Below are 15,221 nucleotides of genomic sequence, written 5' to 3'. Positions count from 1 at the left end.
AAGGGGAAATATAGGATGAAAAACCATTGAACATTATAAAGTAAAAACACGTTCTCACATTAAAAAATTTGTATTTTGAAATGTGTTGACTTGGAAAACTTTGGAATGAGGTGGTACTTAATGAATAATAACACGTGTATTTGCAGTTATTTAGACTGGACTTTTTACACGCTGTGCAGAATTGTGCCGAAAAAAGCAGCCTTACCATTAAAAGCACCCCCATCTCAGGAAGAGAATCTTAAAACACCTTTTTTTCACATATGAATTGGGTAAAGTAAAAGATGACCCATGTTCGTAAGAACCCTAAATGGCTCAATAAATATTATTTTATATCGGCCATGTAAGCAGGGTGCTTTTCATGGCAAACTAAACTACCTGGGTGCATTTTTCAGCACAACACCGGCGCAGCTCACACGCTAGAGGGACGAACCACCGGAAACAACCTACCCTCAATCCACTCCGAGCGTTGGGACTCTATGATTGACTGCTCCAACGGACCAATCACAAGCCGACTTTCTCATTCCTCTGAGCCAATCGCGTTGTCAGAATTCCAACACACAATTTACGGCGCAATCACGGTAGGTTGAGGGGACTCAGGGTCCATAGAAATTTGACAGCTTCACAGGTGAGACAACCGTTTAAAGGCTGTTTCACTTTACGTTTCTGTTTTCTTCCCCCCCCCGGAACTCCACTCACTGTGAGCCTGGGGTTGCCACATTCAAAAAACAACCTTGAGAAGTCTTATCACTCCGGCAGCATGAGCAAAAAGAAAAAGGACTGGAAGACTGAAAAAGGTAAGGGTTATTTTGGAGTGGGGTAATGTGGCTATCACATGCACGGCAGGCAGCTTAAATTATAACCGGAACACTGACAGATGCTATGTATATCTTCTCCTTTAATAACTTATTTACTAGACTAGTCTGCTAATCCCAGACGGTGGCTGCACAGATGTTACTGTTGCGCCTCTGCTTGGCTGCTTTGTAAGGCATGCTTGACATTCACAGCAGCAGCACATTTCACTGCTTCTTGCCTCTTCATTAGCTTACGTTTTGGGCACCCATATATATTTTCAGTATGATTGTGCACTTCAATGACGGCCACTAACTAGTATTTCCTGTTTCTACCTGTGTCGTGCTCCAGCATTAGTTCAGTTAGGTGCACACAGCCCATTTTGGGAGGGCTGTCACCTGTCATTTGCAAGCAAAAATAGTGTTCTGACAAAACACTTGAACTGTTTTAATCTGCAGCAATAATAGAAAAAAACAACAACTCAATTTTATGTGTTTTTAACGAAATAAAGAACTCTTGGACCTGTTGACTATCAAAAAGGGAACCACAAGCAAGCCTGTCTGATATGAATTTATTGACCTATTCACACGGTGGAGCTTTTTCATTCCACATCTCTTCCTAAGGTACAACATAGGTTTAAACAATCAATCATGTATGCATGCATTACACTTCTGTCACCATTAATTTTTGTCATAGAGTGAGCAATTATTAAACACAAAATGGGATGCAGCCATAATTAAAATGAAAAAACTCTTCATGGCCTGTATTAATCACCTTCTGCTGCTGTTACCAGCTGCAAGTGTTCTTTGGGTATGTTTCTACCAGCGTTGCCCATGTAGAGACTGGATCCTTTTCCCATTCTTCTTTGGAAAACAGTTCAAGCCCAATCAGATTTAATGGAGAGCATCTGGGAATAGTATTATTCAAGTCTTGCCACAGATTCTCAGTTGTATGTAGGTCTTTACTTTGAGTGGGCAATTCTAACATATGAACGCAGTCTGATGTAAACCATTCCATTGTAGCTCTGGCTGTTTGTTTAGGGTTGTCCTGCTGGAAGGCAAACCTATACCCCAGTTTTAAATCTTTTCCAGCCTCTGACAGGTTTTCTTCCAGGATTATTCTGTATTTAGCTTCATCCATCTTCCCATCAACTCTTACAAATTTCCCTGTTTCTGCTTAAGGAAAGCATCCCCACAGCTGCCAACCACATGTTTCACCTTGGATATGATGTGTTCAGGGTTATGTGCTGTTTGTTTTCCAACACATAAAATGTAAAAGTGTTAGGAATTTAAAAAATGCTTTAGAAATACAGTTAAAAATGTCTTATGTGTTAATGTCAAAAATGAACAGTTACAGTTGTAGGGTCATTTATGCCACTCAGTTTTCATTGAAGCATGAAAACCATGGACCCAAAACAAAATATGTGCTGCAGCTAACTCAACTTGTTTTAGCTGCTGTCCCTGATGGATAGACGGAGTAATATTAGCTGACGCGCTGGCTTACTGTTTGTTTCAGGTGAGAAAAAACTTCAGCGAGACTACAGTGTGTGCATTTATCACTCACAACAGGTGTCTACACAGTCCTTTCCATATTTCCATTTCATATCAACGCCACAATTCACCATAACCGCCAGTAGCAATACCCCAACAGTAGCTATACCCCAACAAAATGTTTGCCCTTCCGTCTAGCAACCTGTCACCCATACAAAGGTTCTCACCACAATGACACACCATATTGCAAACAACATTTTATGGCTCATACACACCCGAGCCATAATTGTTCCAACCCTTGGAGAATTCCCTCAAGAAGCCATAAATAACCATACATATTAATCATCAGACTGATGGAGCAAGCAAAGCTTAGAAAACAGGTTCGCTCAATGGTTTTTGATTTAGTATGCAAACGCACAGATCGGAGCGGACCACATCAGGCCCCCTTTATCTGAAAAAACGTATAGCACTCCCTCCAAACGCCAGGAGCTCTGACAAAGTGGGTCAGCAACAGCCCAAGCATGTGGTGGCGTAAGGTGACGTAAGGGCCCCATATACAGAGGCTTCAGTCCTGAGTTTGAGGCCCGGCCCCGGTGACATTTGCTGCCTGTCTTCCGCCTCTCTCTGGCACCATTTCCTGTTTAGTGCTGCAAAAAAAATCTTTTAAAAAATGGGATGCTTTAAAAAAAAACCAAATGTTGGATGAGTTGAAAGACATGGATTCAAGTTTAAAATGGAAGTCCGACAGGGGCCATGTACAAGGCGTGGATTGTTATCAGTTTCAAGTTCTGTGTATGACCCAATGGGGTTTCTAGCTCTTATCATCCTCCCCTCCAAAATCATGCTGCAGGAGCTTTGCGGAAGACATGTAAGATGTGAAGAGACCGTTCCTCAAGACATACGACTCCAATAGGGAGAATGGGTGGAGGGCTTGAATATGCTTTCTGGGTTCAAGTTGGAAAGATGTATTAAACCCCACAAGTTTAGACATCCTATTCCCGCTCAGCTCCATCACTTTGCGGATGCTAGTGTATGGAGCTGTCACGTACTTGAGGCTGAAAAATACCAGGAGGGATGTGAATGTGAGTTTCTTGATTGGAAAGGCAAGAGTTACACCAATAATGGCAGTCACAATTCCTAGATTGGAGTTAACGGCAGCTGTTCTAGCGCATCGAGTCAACTTGATACTGAAATGTGAAATTAAGCTGCAATTACAAGAGTCAGTGTTTTGGATGGATGGTGGCTGCGCCAGATGACCTGGCCTCCACAGTCACTGGACCTGAACCCATTTGAGATGGTTTGAGGTGAGCTGGACCGCAGAGTGAAGGCAAAAGGGCCAACAAGTGCGAAGCATCTCTGGGAACTCCTTCAAGACTGTTGTAAAACCATTTCAGGTGACTACCTCTTGAAGCTCATCAACAGAATGCCAAGAGTTTGTGGAGCAGTAATCAAAGCAAAAGGTGGCTACTTTGAATAACCTAGAATATAAGACATATTTTCAGTTGTTTCACACTTTTTTGTTCAGTATATAATTCCACATATGTTAATTCATAGTTTTGATGCCTTCATTGTGAAGCTACAATATTCATAGTCATGAAAATAAGGAAAACTCTTTGAATGAGAAGGTGTGTCCAAACCTTTGGTCTGTACTGTAGTTCCTTTAGGCGTTTCATCTAGAAAGAAAGAACAGATAAACTCTGAGCCAGTTTTCAAGGTTAGAGTCTGAAAGAGAAGACAGAGTTAGTTACAGTAAAAGCTCAGTCAGTAGCTATATCTAGGAGAGAGAAAGGGTTAAACACTGAAAGACAGGGCCATGAAGATCATCGGTAGAGGGTGAGCAATAAGCTGTTGCCAGCAGAAGCTTGGACGATGCCCCTCTTCAGAAAGGTGTCACAGGTAGACACAGAGTCAGGCCAGGTGTAGCTTCTAGGAAGAGAAAAGAGGGAGAACATAAAGTTAAAAACTGAAATAACAGCAAGTGCAAAATTGGAGTGTAGTGTGAGAATGTAGCGAAAAGGGTGAAAGTGGTAATTATGTCCTCCAACAGCCTAAACCTATAGCAGCATAACTACAGAGATAGCTCAGGATAACCTAAGCCACTCTAACTATAAGCTTTATCAAAAAGGAAAGTTATACTAACCTCTGTGGTAGATTAACAAATTATTTTCCTTTTTTTGGGAAAAAGATGAGTTTTTCACAGAACTTTGTGTTTGATGTCTTTTACAGAACGACTCCTTCGACTAGATCGGGAAGAGAGGCGCAAGGAGTATCGTAAAAATTTCACACATCTGGACAACATCCCGACTTGGAGAGAGGAAAATGGATGTAAGATACTTTTTGTTTTTTAGTTAAAGGTGCTGAATGCCAACTAAGTTGATGAAGGATGATATTGTTTTTTTACACAGTCCAGCCAGATCTGAGAAAATCAGGGAAGTTTTACATTACCCCCTCCCTCTAAATAAAAAACAAGTTTCACATCTAGGTGTTGCATTTTTGTGGACTTTATTTATAATAATTTTGTATGCTTAAAAATAGTGTTACAAAAAATAGGTTGATTGAAAATGTCTTAACTTACTAATTGGCTACCCTTAACAGACTGAGCCAGTATTTTGGCTGCATTTTATTACGACCTTCTTATGGTTAGTCCTCAAAAGAACATCAGCTACATCTGGTCAGAAGCTACTTTTGTCTTCTGTTACATGTTCAAACCAGGATCTATAGTGAGTTTGCTCAGATGACAGAAATCAGGGGTGTAGAGCTCTAAGATCAATATGAGGTGAACTTTACACACTTAAGGTTGAAATTAGTCTTTTTATTTTGGCCAACTAACTACAATGGTTGTTTTGGAAAAATGCCAGAGTAACAATACTTTCACACCAATCCTTTAAAATGCTTTTTACTGTGCCAGTTTGGTTTCTGGAGCGGATCACACCGGTGTGAACCCATTGGTGAAATACTTGTAGTGCCCCCATGGTGTAACACTGGTGCTGTGTGACCAGGGGGAAAAGATCCTGTTCAGGGGAACGGGATCGTGTGATGTACACCGTGTGATGTAAGAGCAGCATATTTGATTAGTAGAAGAAGAAAAACATAGTAAGAGCACGAATATGTCTCGTGGGGCTACTTGGAGTAGTGAAGAGGTGCAGGCACACAACTACATTTGAACACCAAAGTAGCAAAAGAAACCCTGATGAGATGGGCTTTCTTCTTTGTGCCTGTTTTTCTTCTCAATCAGCGCAATACTGGAGAAACACTGGAGCAAAACTGCCCCTGAAACAATCTGTTGCAGCTGCATGACGTGGTTTGGTCTGATCTAAACATCTCTGTGTGAAAGCAAACCAGGCTAACTGAAGGTGTGAATTTTCTCACTTTTACCGACCCCTGGTCCGATCTCTGGACCAGACCAGCAGTGTGAATGCACCCTAAAAGCCTTTTTGGAACTGTATGCTTTGGTCAAACGAGACGAAGAATACTCCTGGTGGCTTTGGTGTGAAACACAGGGTAAATGTGTGGAAAACCTTCTCATGCCCTCTGTTAAGCATGGTGGAAGATCTGTTATACTGTGGGTTTGTTTTTCTTCCAAAGGTCATGAGAACCTTGTCAGTAGGACTCCATGATATTAGGAAAACAAATAACTTGTATTTAGTTGTTGAAAATTGTAATAAAGACATCGACTGGTTAACTCACATTTCTCTCACTCTTCTTGTTTTGCATCATCACAATTTTCCCACCACTTTCTGCAAGCTTAAGCATCTCGCTGACTGAAAGCAACATTTGGTTTGTGTATCAAAGGTAGTAAAAGTCAAAATATATTATTTGGATGCAGATTATTAACCAATCAAATATTGCATTCAAGCACTCCTTTGCAACTGCAATTTTAAAAACACAAATATTGCCATAGCAATGGCTAATATGGCTTTGTTAAACTTGATGTCAATCGTTTGCCCCAGGTGTGTCTGTAAATGGTTAAGGCAAGAGGAAGGTGGAATCGAACCTACAACCTTCTGATTGCAAGACGACTACGCTTCGTACTGAGTCACAGTCCCCTCAACTGTGGTGCAGAGACATCTGAAAGCCCATAAGGACTGCTTGACAAACTGTCTCTCATCATGAAAAACAAAATGTTAAAAAATAAAGTTACTCATATGCAATATTAAGACTTAATTTCTATAAACTTTTAAAACGTTTTTTTATAGCTTTCATTCATTTAAAATTATACAATTCTGCAGTGCAGTGCAGTGCTTTCCAAGCATGGCCCAATATCAGAAATAGTGCAGTTCTGGTCCTGCAGAACTGATGGCCTGCACATGGTTGTAGGCATTTCTCTGCTTTAATAACACCTGGTTTAAATGAAGGATTTGCTAGCAGAATCCTGCAGAACTGAGTGAAAGGTCAAGGAGAAAATTCATATATTTTTATCCTTCAACACATGATTGATTTAGTTTTTGCAGACCTAGGGCAGAAGGATGTTGATTAGCCATTCATTCAAATCAGGTGTGTTAGAGAAGAAAAATATCCAAAAGCTACAGGATCTTATTTCTACAGGACCAGCCCTGCTGTAAGGTATTATGTTTGATTGTTTTGCCTACCAGTTTTTTACAGTAGTGGAACACATTTACCTGCTTATGAATATAAACACAGCGGAATAAAAGAAATAATCAAGCAAACTGGTGCAAAGCCAAACAAAACCACAGAAGCTTTAGAGTGGTAATATTAAGATCTCATAGTCAACTTCATTTCCTTATGTTGTGTGTACCTTTTCCTTTCAAGTTTGGAGCTAATTGCATGTTTTTCCTTTGATACTGTGAAGAGTTTTACCTTAATTTTGCCTCTGTTAAAACATAAACCTTCCTTGTTTTCAAACCTTTCCATTCGGTTTCTTGTTTCGTGTGTTTGTATTAATAAAAATGGACTCCAATTAAGCACATAATACTGATACAATTCGAAGTATTAAAGCAATAATGATTGAAGTATGTGATCTCAACTTGAATTTGACCAAGTTGAAATAAATTCTGACCATATGAACAGTAATGTGAAGGAGAGAGGTTGTCTTGGCTTCTGAGCATCACACAGTTTCATTTACCGACTTGGTACAAATCACTGACTTCTGACATAGAAGTATTGTTCCTTTACTAACTTTCCAATTATGGGTTGGTTTTTGAAAATATTAAAAGCTTTATGAATCCAGCAGTTTACAGAACAAATCTTAAATGAGCTATAGACTTTAGGTTAAAAGTTTACAGGACGCACAAATTCGCAAATGCTTTATATCTTATTTGTCCCATAAATAGGATTTAATTCTTTATATGATTGTTTTTTTTCCTGCCCTTTCAGAATATTTTTAACTGTTTGGTTAAAAATAATTTGCTACTTTGACTGAAATATTGAGCATCTGAAATATCCAACTAATTTCTAAATACACTTCCATCACATGTTTGGTGACATTGTCTTTCTGGGATTATTCTCTCATGGTTCTGTTTGCTATTTCAGCCAAGAACAAAGAAGATGATGAGAAGGTGCTCACAGGTGGAGGAGGCCCTGGTGATAAAGTATCTCTCTACAAGGGTGATATTACTGTCCTGGAAGTGGATGCCATAGTCAATGCTGGTAGGAAGACTAAGCTGTTGTTTGACTGTTGTCAGCCAAGCTTTTATGTTGGGTTTTGCTGCCCTCTGCTGGCAAACCTCAGGAATAACTGGTTCCTGGGGTATGACGGTAGTGTTGTGTGGTGTGTGATTGTAAATAAGGCAAATTAAATAAGTCTGAAAGGTTTAAGTACCTCTTCCTGGTACAGATTTGTATTGGAATTTAATTGTACTTTTCTCATACCATAGTTGCCAACATTTTCATATACACATAACAGTCTACCTAACAGTTTGCATATTGTGTGAAATTATTGCTTGGATGTTCTTGCAAGATGAATTGATAAAAATAAAAAAAACTTTTGTTCATTAAGACTAATCAAATCTTTTGGATTACATTTAATGAGGACTGAATAACACTGTCAATTCATCAACATGATGTTGAGAACAAAGATGGAGCATTAAGAAAACTACCTAAATGTCATGGAAGTTGTTTTTTTGATCAACATTTTGACCTTTTAACACAAAGAGCTGTTATCATAATTGAAGCAATTTGCTGTTTTGTTTGAGTCTCGCGATAACTTGTGGAAGACTGAATGTCTGCTGTATAATGACATTTGTCAGGAAGCCCTAGTAAAGATGGGTAAGAAATCCAAAATATTCAGCTTTTACTACAGCAGTGTAAACATATACTAATGATATTAGAAAGGTTGCATCTGGTGAACCATTTCTCTCTTGGTTTTTTTTTCTATGTTTTGGATCATTACTCTGTCAAAAGATTCATTGATGACCTTTTTTCAGTTTTTTACCAGAGGGCATCAGTTTATTTTAAATGTGCAGGTATGATTCACTACAACAGGAATCACGGGGCCTTTTGAAAGGGAAGCAGAAAGAGAATCAGAATCTGATTCTGTTTCTCTTTCAAAAGCCCCAGGCCCAAAACATCACAGACCCTCCCCCATACTTAACAGTAGGCATGGGGTGCTTTTTCACATAATTATCTTATGTTTCACATAAAACCCACCTGCAGTGTTTGTTGCTAAAATGCAAAGCATACAGTTCCAGTTAAAGCCCCTGTAGAGTTTAGCAGAGTTATTGTAGGACAGCAGAGGCTTGCTTTTCCAATGTGTTTCCCACCCAACCTGTTGGCATGGGAATGGCATCCAGTGTTTGTTGCAGAGACTTGGTGACTCCACGGTCCCAATCTTTGCTTTGGACATTGAGCTTTTTTTAAACCTCTCCTAACATCCTCCTCACTTTGCATGGTGGCAAGATGGACTAGGATTCTCATCCAGCCTTATTCATCCTAATTGCAGTTGTGTTAAACTTTTGCCATTACTCTGACTGGACATATGAGGAATTTTTAGACAAGTGGCTGTTTTTCTTATTTTTATTTCCTGTTTCATGATAATAAACACACATCTGGCATACTTGAATGGCATGTTCTCTTATCTATCCTTTTCGTAAGAGTAGCTAAGATGAAATTGGCCTCTCTGTCACTCTATATGGATACAGGATTATTAATTACTAACAACGTTTAAACACAGTCCAATCAACTTAATAAAGCAAGCAGAAATTTTATAGCGATTCAGGTAAATTATTTTCCTTGGGGTTTTGGGGTGCCAATAATTGTGGCATCAATTATCCCACCCACACACTAAATAAAGGAACCCAGAGGTCAGTGTTAGATAATGCTGCTGCGATAAAACATCAATTTATTTTTAAGCTTTTGATGCATATTTACCATGGGTACAAGTAAATGTGGAGGGCACTGTATTAGATGCTATTTGTGTTCATCTAATATTATTGCACAACTGTTGTAAGGTAAAGAATGTTACTACGGGCTGCGACGTCAGGGCTGTTGTTCCAGAGTAAATGTTTTATGTAGTTTCTTTGTCCAGTTGAAGTTTTCAGTGCAGGTGGTTTAGCTCATCAGTTAACGCTGCCAAACATTCAGGCTGTGATTAAGCGCCATTGTGGCCTGGAGGCAATCCGTTCTGTTTAGCCGACCATCACGGGGTCTGAAAGGTTCAAAGGGTTTCTGTGGGCTTTTATGGTTTTTGAGAATTTGTCTCCCTGATACTCTATTCTCACTGGAAGCCTGGTTGCTTCTGCACAGGTGGTAAGACTGATAGGAACAGAAAGTGCTAAACTTTGCTGTTCGGATTTATTTACTTTCTTTTGCACTGTAGTGTTGGTTGAACGATAATTTGCATGTGAATGTGCATTGCATGCAATGCTCTGTGCCTTTTCTTTTCCCTTTTGACAACAATAGACCTTCATTCTAACTAATGACACTGAGTTATATAAATGATGCACATGCTGACATCCTGCTCTTTTCCAAATATTTTGTTTTTGTTATACATTTGTGGGGAAAAAACCCTTTGGAGAGTTTGCCTGATTTCTTGACTTTCATCTGTTCATTGCTACTAATATTTTGCCTGCAGTATTTTCATTTTGTCATCCAGTTTTTTATTTTGACTTCACACCAGTCGTCTATGGATGAATTATAGGACTGTGGGAGTATAAAGCCTAATAGCATGACTTTTTCTCACATGCAACAAAATTGCAGGTAAAATTGTTCTTTGAAGTGTTAAATTATCCTTTCTTCAAATAGGGCGAGCTGTTCATTTTTAAATATTTAAGTCTGATTAATTTAGTTATTCTGGTAGGGCAGTTCATCTTACTGATAATTGGGTGTTGAACTGGTCTGACGTATTTGATGTGAATTATATCAACAAGGACACATTTGTTGGTGACCCTGGTAAAGATGTGTTTAAATTAAAATGCACTCATTTAGTAGAGGGATCCCTTATTAAACTGTTTCCACATAAGTCACAGGTCTCACAGTTATCAGTATCCCCACTGTTCATACTTTGTACAGCCTCCTTTTATCAGTAGGGCAGGACTTGGTGTTCTACAACTTTTCACAAGGTTAGAACTATTTCTGTCTTGTTTTGACCATACTTTTTAAATCAATATCCTGCTGAAAGACCCAATGATGAACAATTTTCAGTTTTCCGGCAGAATCCCCCGGTTTTTTATTGAAAATGTTAAGGTGTTTCTTACATTTCATGATGGCTATGCACTTTAACGAGTTCTGTAGGGCTTTCTGAAGAGAAACAGACCCGGATCCCCCACTGTACTAGAAAGTGGGAATTAAATGCTACTCAGCATTGTCTTTGTTTCATACTGAACTCACGCAGTGTTTCTTGCTTAAAGACCCCTAGTCTCATTGGGGGCGCTAGGTGGCAGGCACACCCTGTGCAGGGGCATTAGTCCTTGACGCAGTTGTCCTAGGTTTGATTCCTACTCTGGACATTTGCTGCATCCCATTCTCTCTTTTTCCTGTGAAATTACTGTTCAATTAAAGCCACCAGTGCCAAATAAATCTTAAAAAAGTAATTTGACCAGAACACACAGTCCCAGTAGCAACTAATATTATTATTATTTTTAGCATCAGGTAAAATCAGAATCCTCTTTATTGTCGTTGAACAAAAAAGCAAAACGAAATTTAAAGCGATTTTGGCATAAAGAAATGTCGCTTCATATTATGTCATATTTATATCTTAGGGATAACAAAAACTCATTCTGTTTATATAAATTATCATCTTTAAAAGGTGACTTATAAATAAAAAATGATCAGTTACATTTATTTTATTGGGATTGTTAGCAGGAACAATAATTGTTCCACTGGTAACTTTGTTTAAATGAAATATTTCTTGACAGTTTTTTTCCCCATTACGTAATGTACTAAAGGTTGAATTTTTCTATAGTTTTCAGTGTGAAATTTTGCTACTGCAATAAAAGATTATTTAAAAGCGTTTTACACTTCTTTACTGGGGATGTCTATGTTTGGCACCAATATGTACTAATTTCTAATAGCATAGCTAAAATAATATTAGTAGCATACTCCTAAGGCCTTGGATAAGATCACAAAAAGGAATTTATAGCATTTAATTTCTATTTAATTTCTATTTAATTTCTGTAGTCTGAAGGAGTTTGGGTACCAAAGCAGGTGGACTAGCTGGGGCTGGTTTTTATGGCTGACCATGCTGAGTCTTTGGAGTCGGCTTAAACAACCTTCATCCATAAGAGATTTCAAATACATTTGTTTTTCTCATAACAAATTTTCAGTAAAATATTTTACCATGTTGACACTATGAATATGTGGGTTGCATAGGAGTACAGGAGTTCCCTCCCTCTTGGTTTGCAGGCATAGTTTCTCCTATAGCTTTAAGTGGATTTCTGGCTGCTTTATGTCCACCATTACAATTTAATTATCAGGCTCATTGAGTTTTTAACTCCTTCCTTAATTTTGTTTGGCTGGCGGTGACACAAGAGAAGCTCACACTGTCACCTGAGTGAGAGCCCAAAGAAAGCAGGACAGCTGATAAACTGCAGTGCAGTATCCTTATTGTGCCTGTACCATTCTGTCCTTTTTGGCTTATTATGTAGAACAAGGCTCCTGTGATCTGTAACTGCAGACCATAAATTAGTATTAGTCTTTTTTTGGCGTCCGAATACTTAGGTGGTAAGACAGTTTCGATACCTTTCTGCCTAATTAGGAGGAAAAAGAAAATCATCAGCAAAATAAAATAAAAATAAAATGATTGCTCCTATTGGACCAGAACTGAAACTTTTCTTTAGACAATTCGTGCTTTATTTCTGCTTTCATCAGAAAACACATCTCCACAGACTAAAAAAACAAAAATATTCAACCTGCAGTTGCTGCCTTTCCAACCAACCTACAGGATTTTCTCTTGCTGTCGTCAAGAGTTCTCCAGGTGCATTTTCAACACATCAGCAGGTAGAATATATCACATTAAATCCTTCATAAACTGCAGCAGAACCTATTGTGTAGATTTATTAAAATGTCCTTGCAGTTTATTTTATGTGAGACAAACAAAAAGAGCTTTAACCATTTGGGATCCCTTCATTTTGTGATCCACCTATTCCCTTAAAGACAACAGAGCTCTTATCAAGATTGCTATATATATATATATATATTCTATATCCCTGTTTTCATGTAACTGGAGGCCATTATTACCTTCAGTACTCTGCAGGCATAACAAATTATGAAGTTGTCAAAATTGATTTTTCATTTGTTTTTATTTATATATGCACATTAGTAGATTTACAGTACTTGGAAAAAATTTCTTCACCTAGTGGAAAACCAGAAGAAAATTACCTGCTGAAGGGATTTCAACACCAGGAAACGTGGAGAAAATATAAAAGTGGAAATCATATTGGAGCAGTTGTGTATTCAAATGATGCATTTTGAGTAGGAGTCAATGGAATGAAAAAATCAAAGGGATACAGATTTGTCTATTTAGTTTAAAAGCCACATAAGGACTTGAAGGAAAAGTTAGAGAATACAATTCACTTTCATTCACACAACCTGGCCAAATTTGATACCACTTGCCATCAGCACAGCTGGAGTTATACAAAAATAAAACACCAGTTGACCCAGGAGGGGTAAAGACTACCATATGTATGCAAAATACAGATTATGGGATTGTCCTGCTTTATCTAGAGGCCAAAGTCTCTGGCACAACTTCACCGACTCCCAAGGTGCATGGAGAGGGTCAAAGATCTGGTGAGACTTGTTGAACCTGGAAACGTCATTAGCGGACCAACATGTTTCGGCTGGTGGACTTTATCAGGGTCATTACAAATCACCAAACAATTTGTGTTTAAATAAAAAAGTTTAATAAACAAAAAGAAAAAATCAAATGAACCAATCGCACATTCACACTTAAACATGCTGACCAATCAGCATTCAAGAGGATGGTGCTTGCTGCCTGGTTGAACTAGAGCCTAAATAGGTTCTAGGCTGAACCACTTCATATTTAAAGGGGGAATCACCTTCCACATCTAAAAGTAGTTCATTCCTAAAGGTGTGCAGGAAAATACAGACAAGTAAAAAGTACACATAGCATTCACGGGAACTGCAGGAAATACTACTTCCATAATAAAAACATTAAGCATAAGAGCAACTAACATCCCTATGAAAAGCTAGTCTATCAATTACCATAACTACAGGTCCTTCTCAAAATATTAGCATATTGTGATAAAGTTCATTATTTTCCATAATGTCATGATGAAAATTTAACATTCATATATTTTAGATTCATTGCACACTAACTGAAATATTTCAGGTCTTTTATTGTCTTAATACGTATGATTTTGGCATACAGCTCATAAAAACCCAAAATTCCTATCTCACAAAATTAGCATATCATTAAAAGGGTCTCTAAACGAGCTATGAACCTAATCATCTGAATCAACGAGTTAACTCTAAACACCTGCAAAAGATTCCTGAGGCCTTTAAAACTCCCAGCCTGGTTCATCACTCAAAACCCCAATCATGGGTAAGACTGCTGACCTGACTGCTGTCCAGAAGGCCACTATTGACACCCTCAAGCAAGAGGGTAAGACACAGAAAGAAATTTCTGAACGAATAGGCTGTTCCCAGAGTGCTGTATCAAGGCACCTCAGTGGGAAGTCTGTGGGAAGGAAAAAGTGTGGCAGAAAACGCTGCACAACGAGAAGAGGTGACCGGACCCTGAGGAAGATTGTGGAGAAGGGCCGATTCCAGACCTTGGGGGACCTGCGGAAGCAGTGGACTGAGTCTGGAGTAGAAACATCCAGAGCCACCGTGCACAGGCATGTGCAGGAAATGGGCTACAGGTGCCGCATTCCCCAGGTCAAGCCACTTTTGAACCAGAAACAGCGGCAGAAGCGCCTGACCTGGGCTACAGAGAAGCAGCACTGGACTGTTGCTCAGTGGTCCAAAGTACTTTTTTCGGATGAAAGCAAATTCTGCATGTCATTCGGAAATCAAGGTGCCAGAGTCTGGAGGAAGACTGGGGAGAAGGAAATGCCAAATGCCAGAAGTCCAGTGTCAAGTACCCACAGTCAGTGATGGTCTGGGGTGCCGTGTCAGCTGCTGGTGTTGGTCCACTGTGTTTTATCAAGGGCAGGGTCAATGCAGCTAGCTATCAGGAGATTTTGGAGCACTTCATGCTTCCATCTGCTGAAAAGCTTTATGGAGATGAAGATTTCATTTTTCAGCACGACCTGGCACCTGCTCATAGTGCCAAAACCACTGGTAAATGGTTTACTGACCATGGTATCACTGTGCTCAATTGGCCTGCCAACTCTCCATGAGCTAAAGGCCGCTATCAAGGCCTCCATAAGACCTCAGCAGTGCCACAGGCTGATTGCCTCCATGCCACGCCGCATTGAAGCAGTCATTTCTGCAAAAGGATTCCCAACCAAGTATTGAGTGCATAACTGTACATGATTATTTGAAGGTTGACGTTTTTTGTATTAAAAACACTTTTCTTTTATTGGT

The 15,221-nt window shown here is 39.1% G+C and overlaps 1 protein-coding gene across 1 annotated transcript in view; it reads left to right on the top strand.

The window, feature by feature from the left end:
- Window positions 1-576: 576 nt before the first annotated feature.
- Window positions 577-15,221, top strand: part of macrod2 (mono-ADP ribosylhydrolase 2) — a 608,769-nt gene continuing 594,124 nt past the window's right edge. Inside the window, exons 1-3 of the mRNA XM_047351869.1 lie at window positions 577-794; window positions 4,506-4,604; window positions 7,770-7,886. Coding sequence (XP_047207825.1) covers window positions 758-794; window positions 4,506-4,604; window positions 7,770-7,886 — 253 coding nt within the window. The 5' untranslated portion in view covers window positions 577-757. The remainder of the gene's footprint in view (window positions 795-4,505; window positions 4,605-7,769; window positions 7,887-15,221) is intronic.

This window comes from Girardinichthys multiradiatus, chromosome 22 (assembly GCF_021462225.1).
Source record: "Girardinichthys multiradiatus isolate DD_20200921_A chromosome 22, DD_fGirMul_XY1, whole genome shotgun sequence".
NCBI classification, from domain to species: domain Eukaryota; kingdom Metazoa; phylum Chordata; class Actinopteri; order Cyprinodontiformes; family Goodeidae; genus Girardinichthys; species Girardinichthys multiradiatus.
The sequence above is the reverse complement of the archived record's forward strand: the minus strand, read 5'-3'. Positions and strand labels throughout refer to the sequence as shown.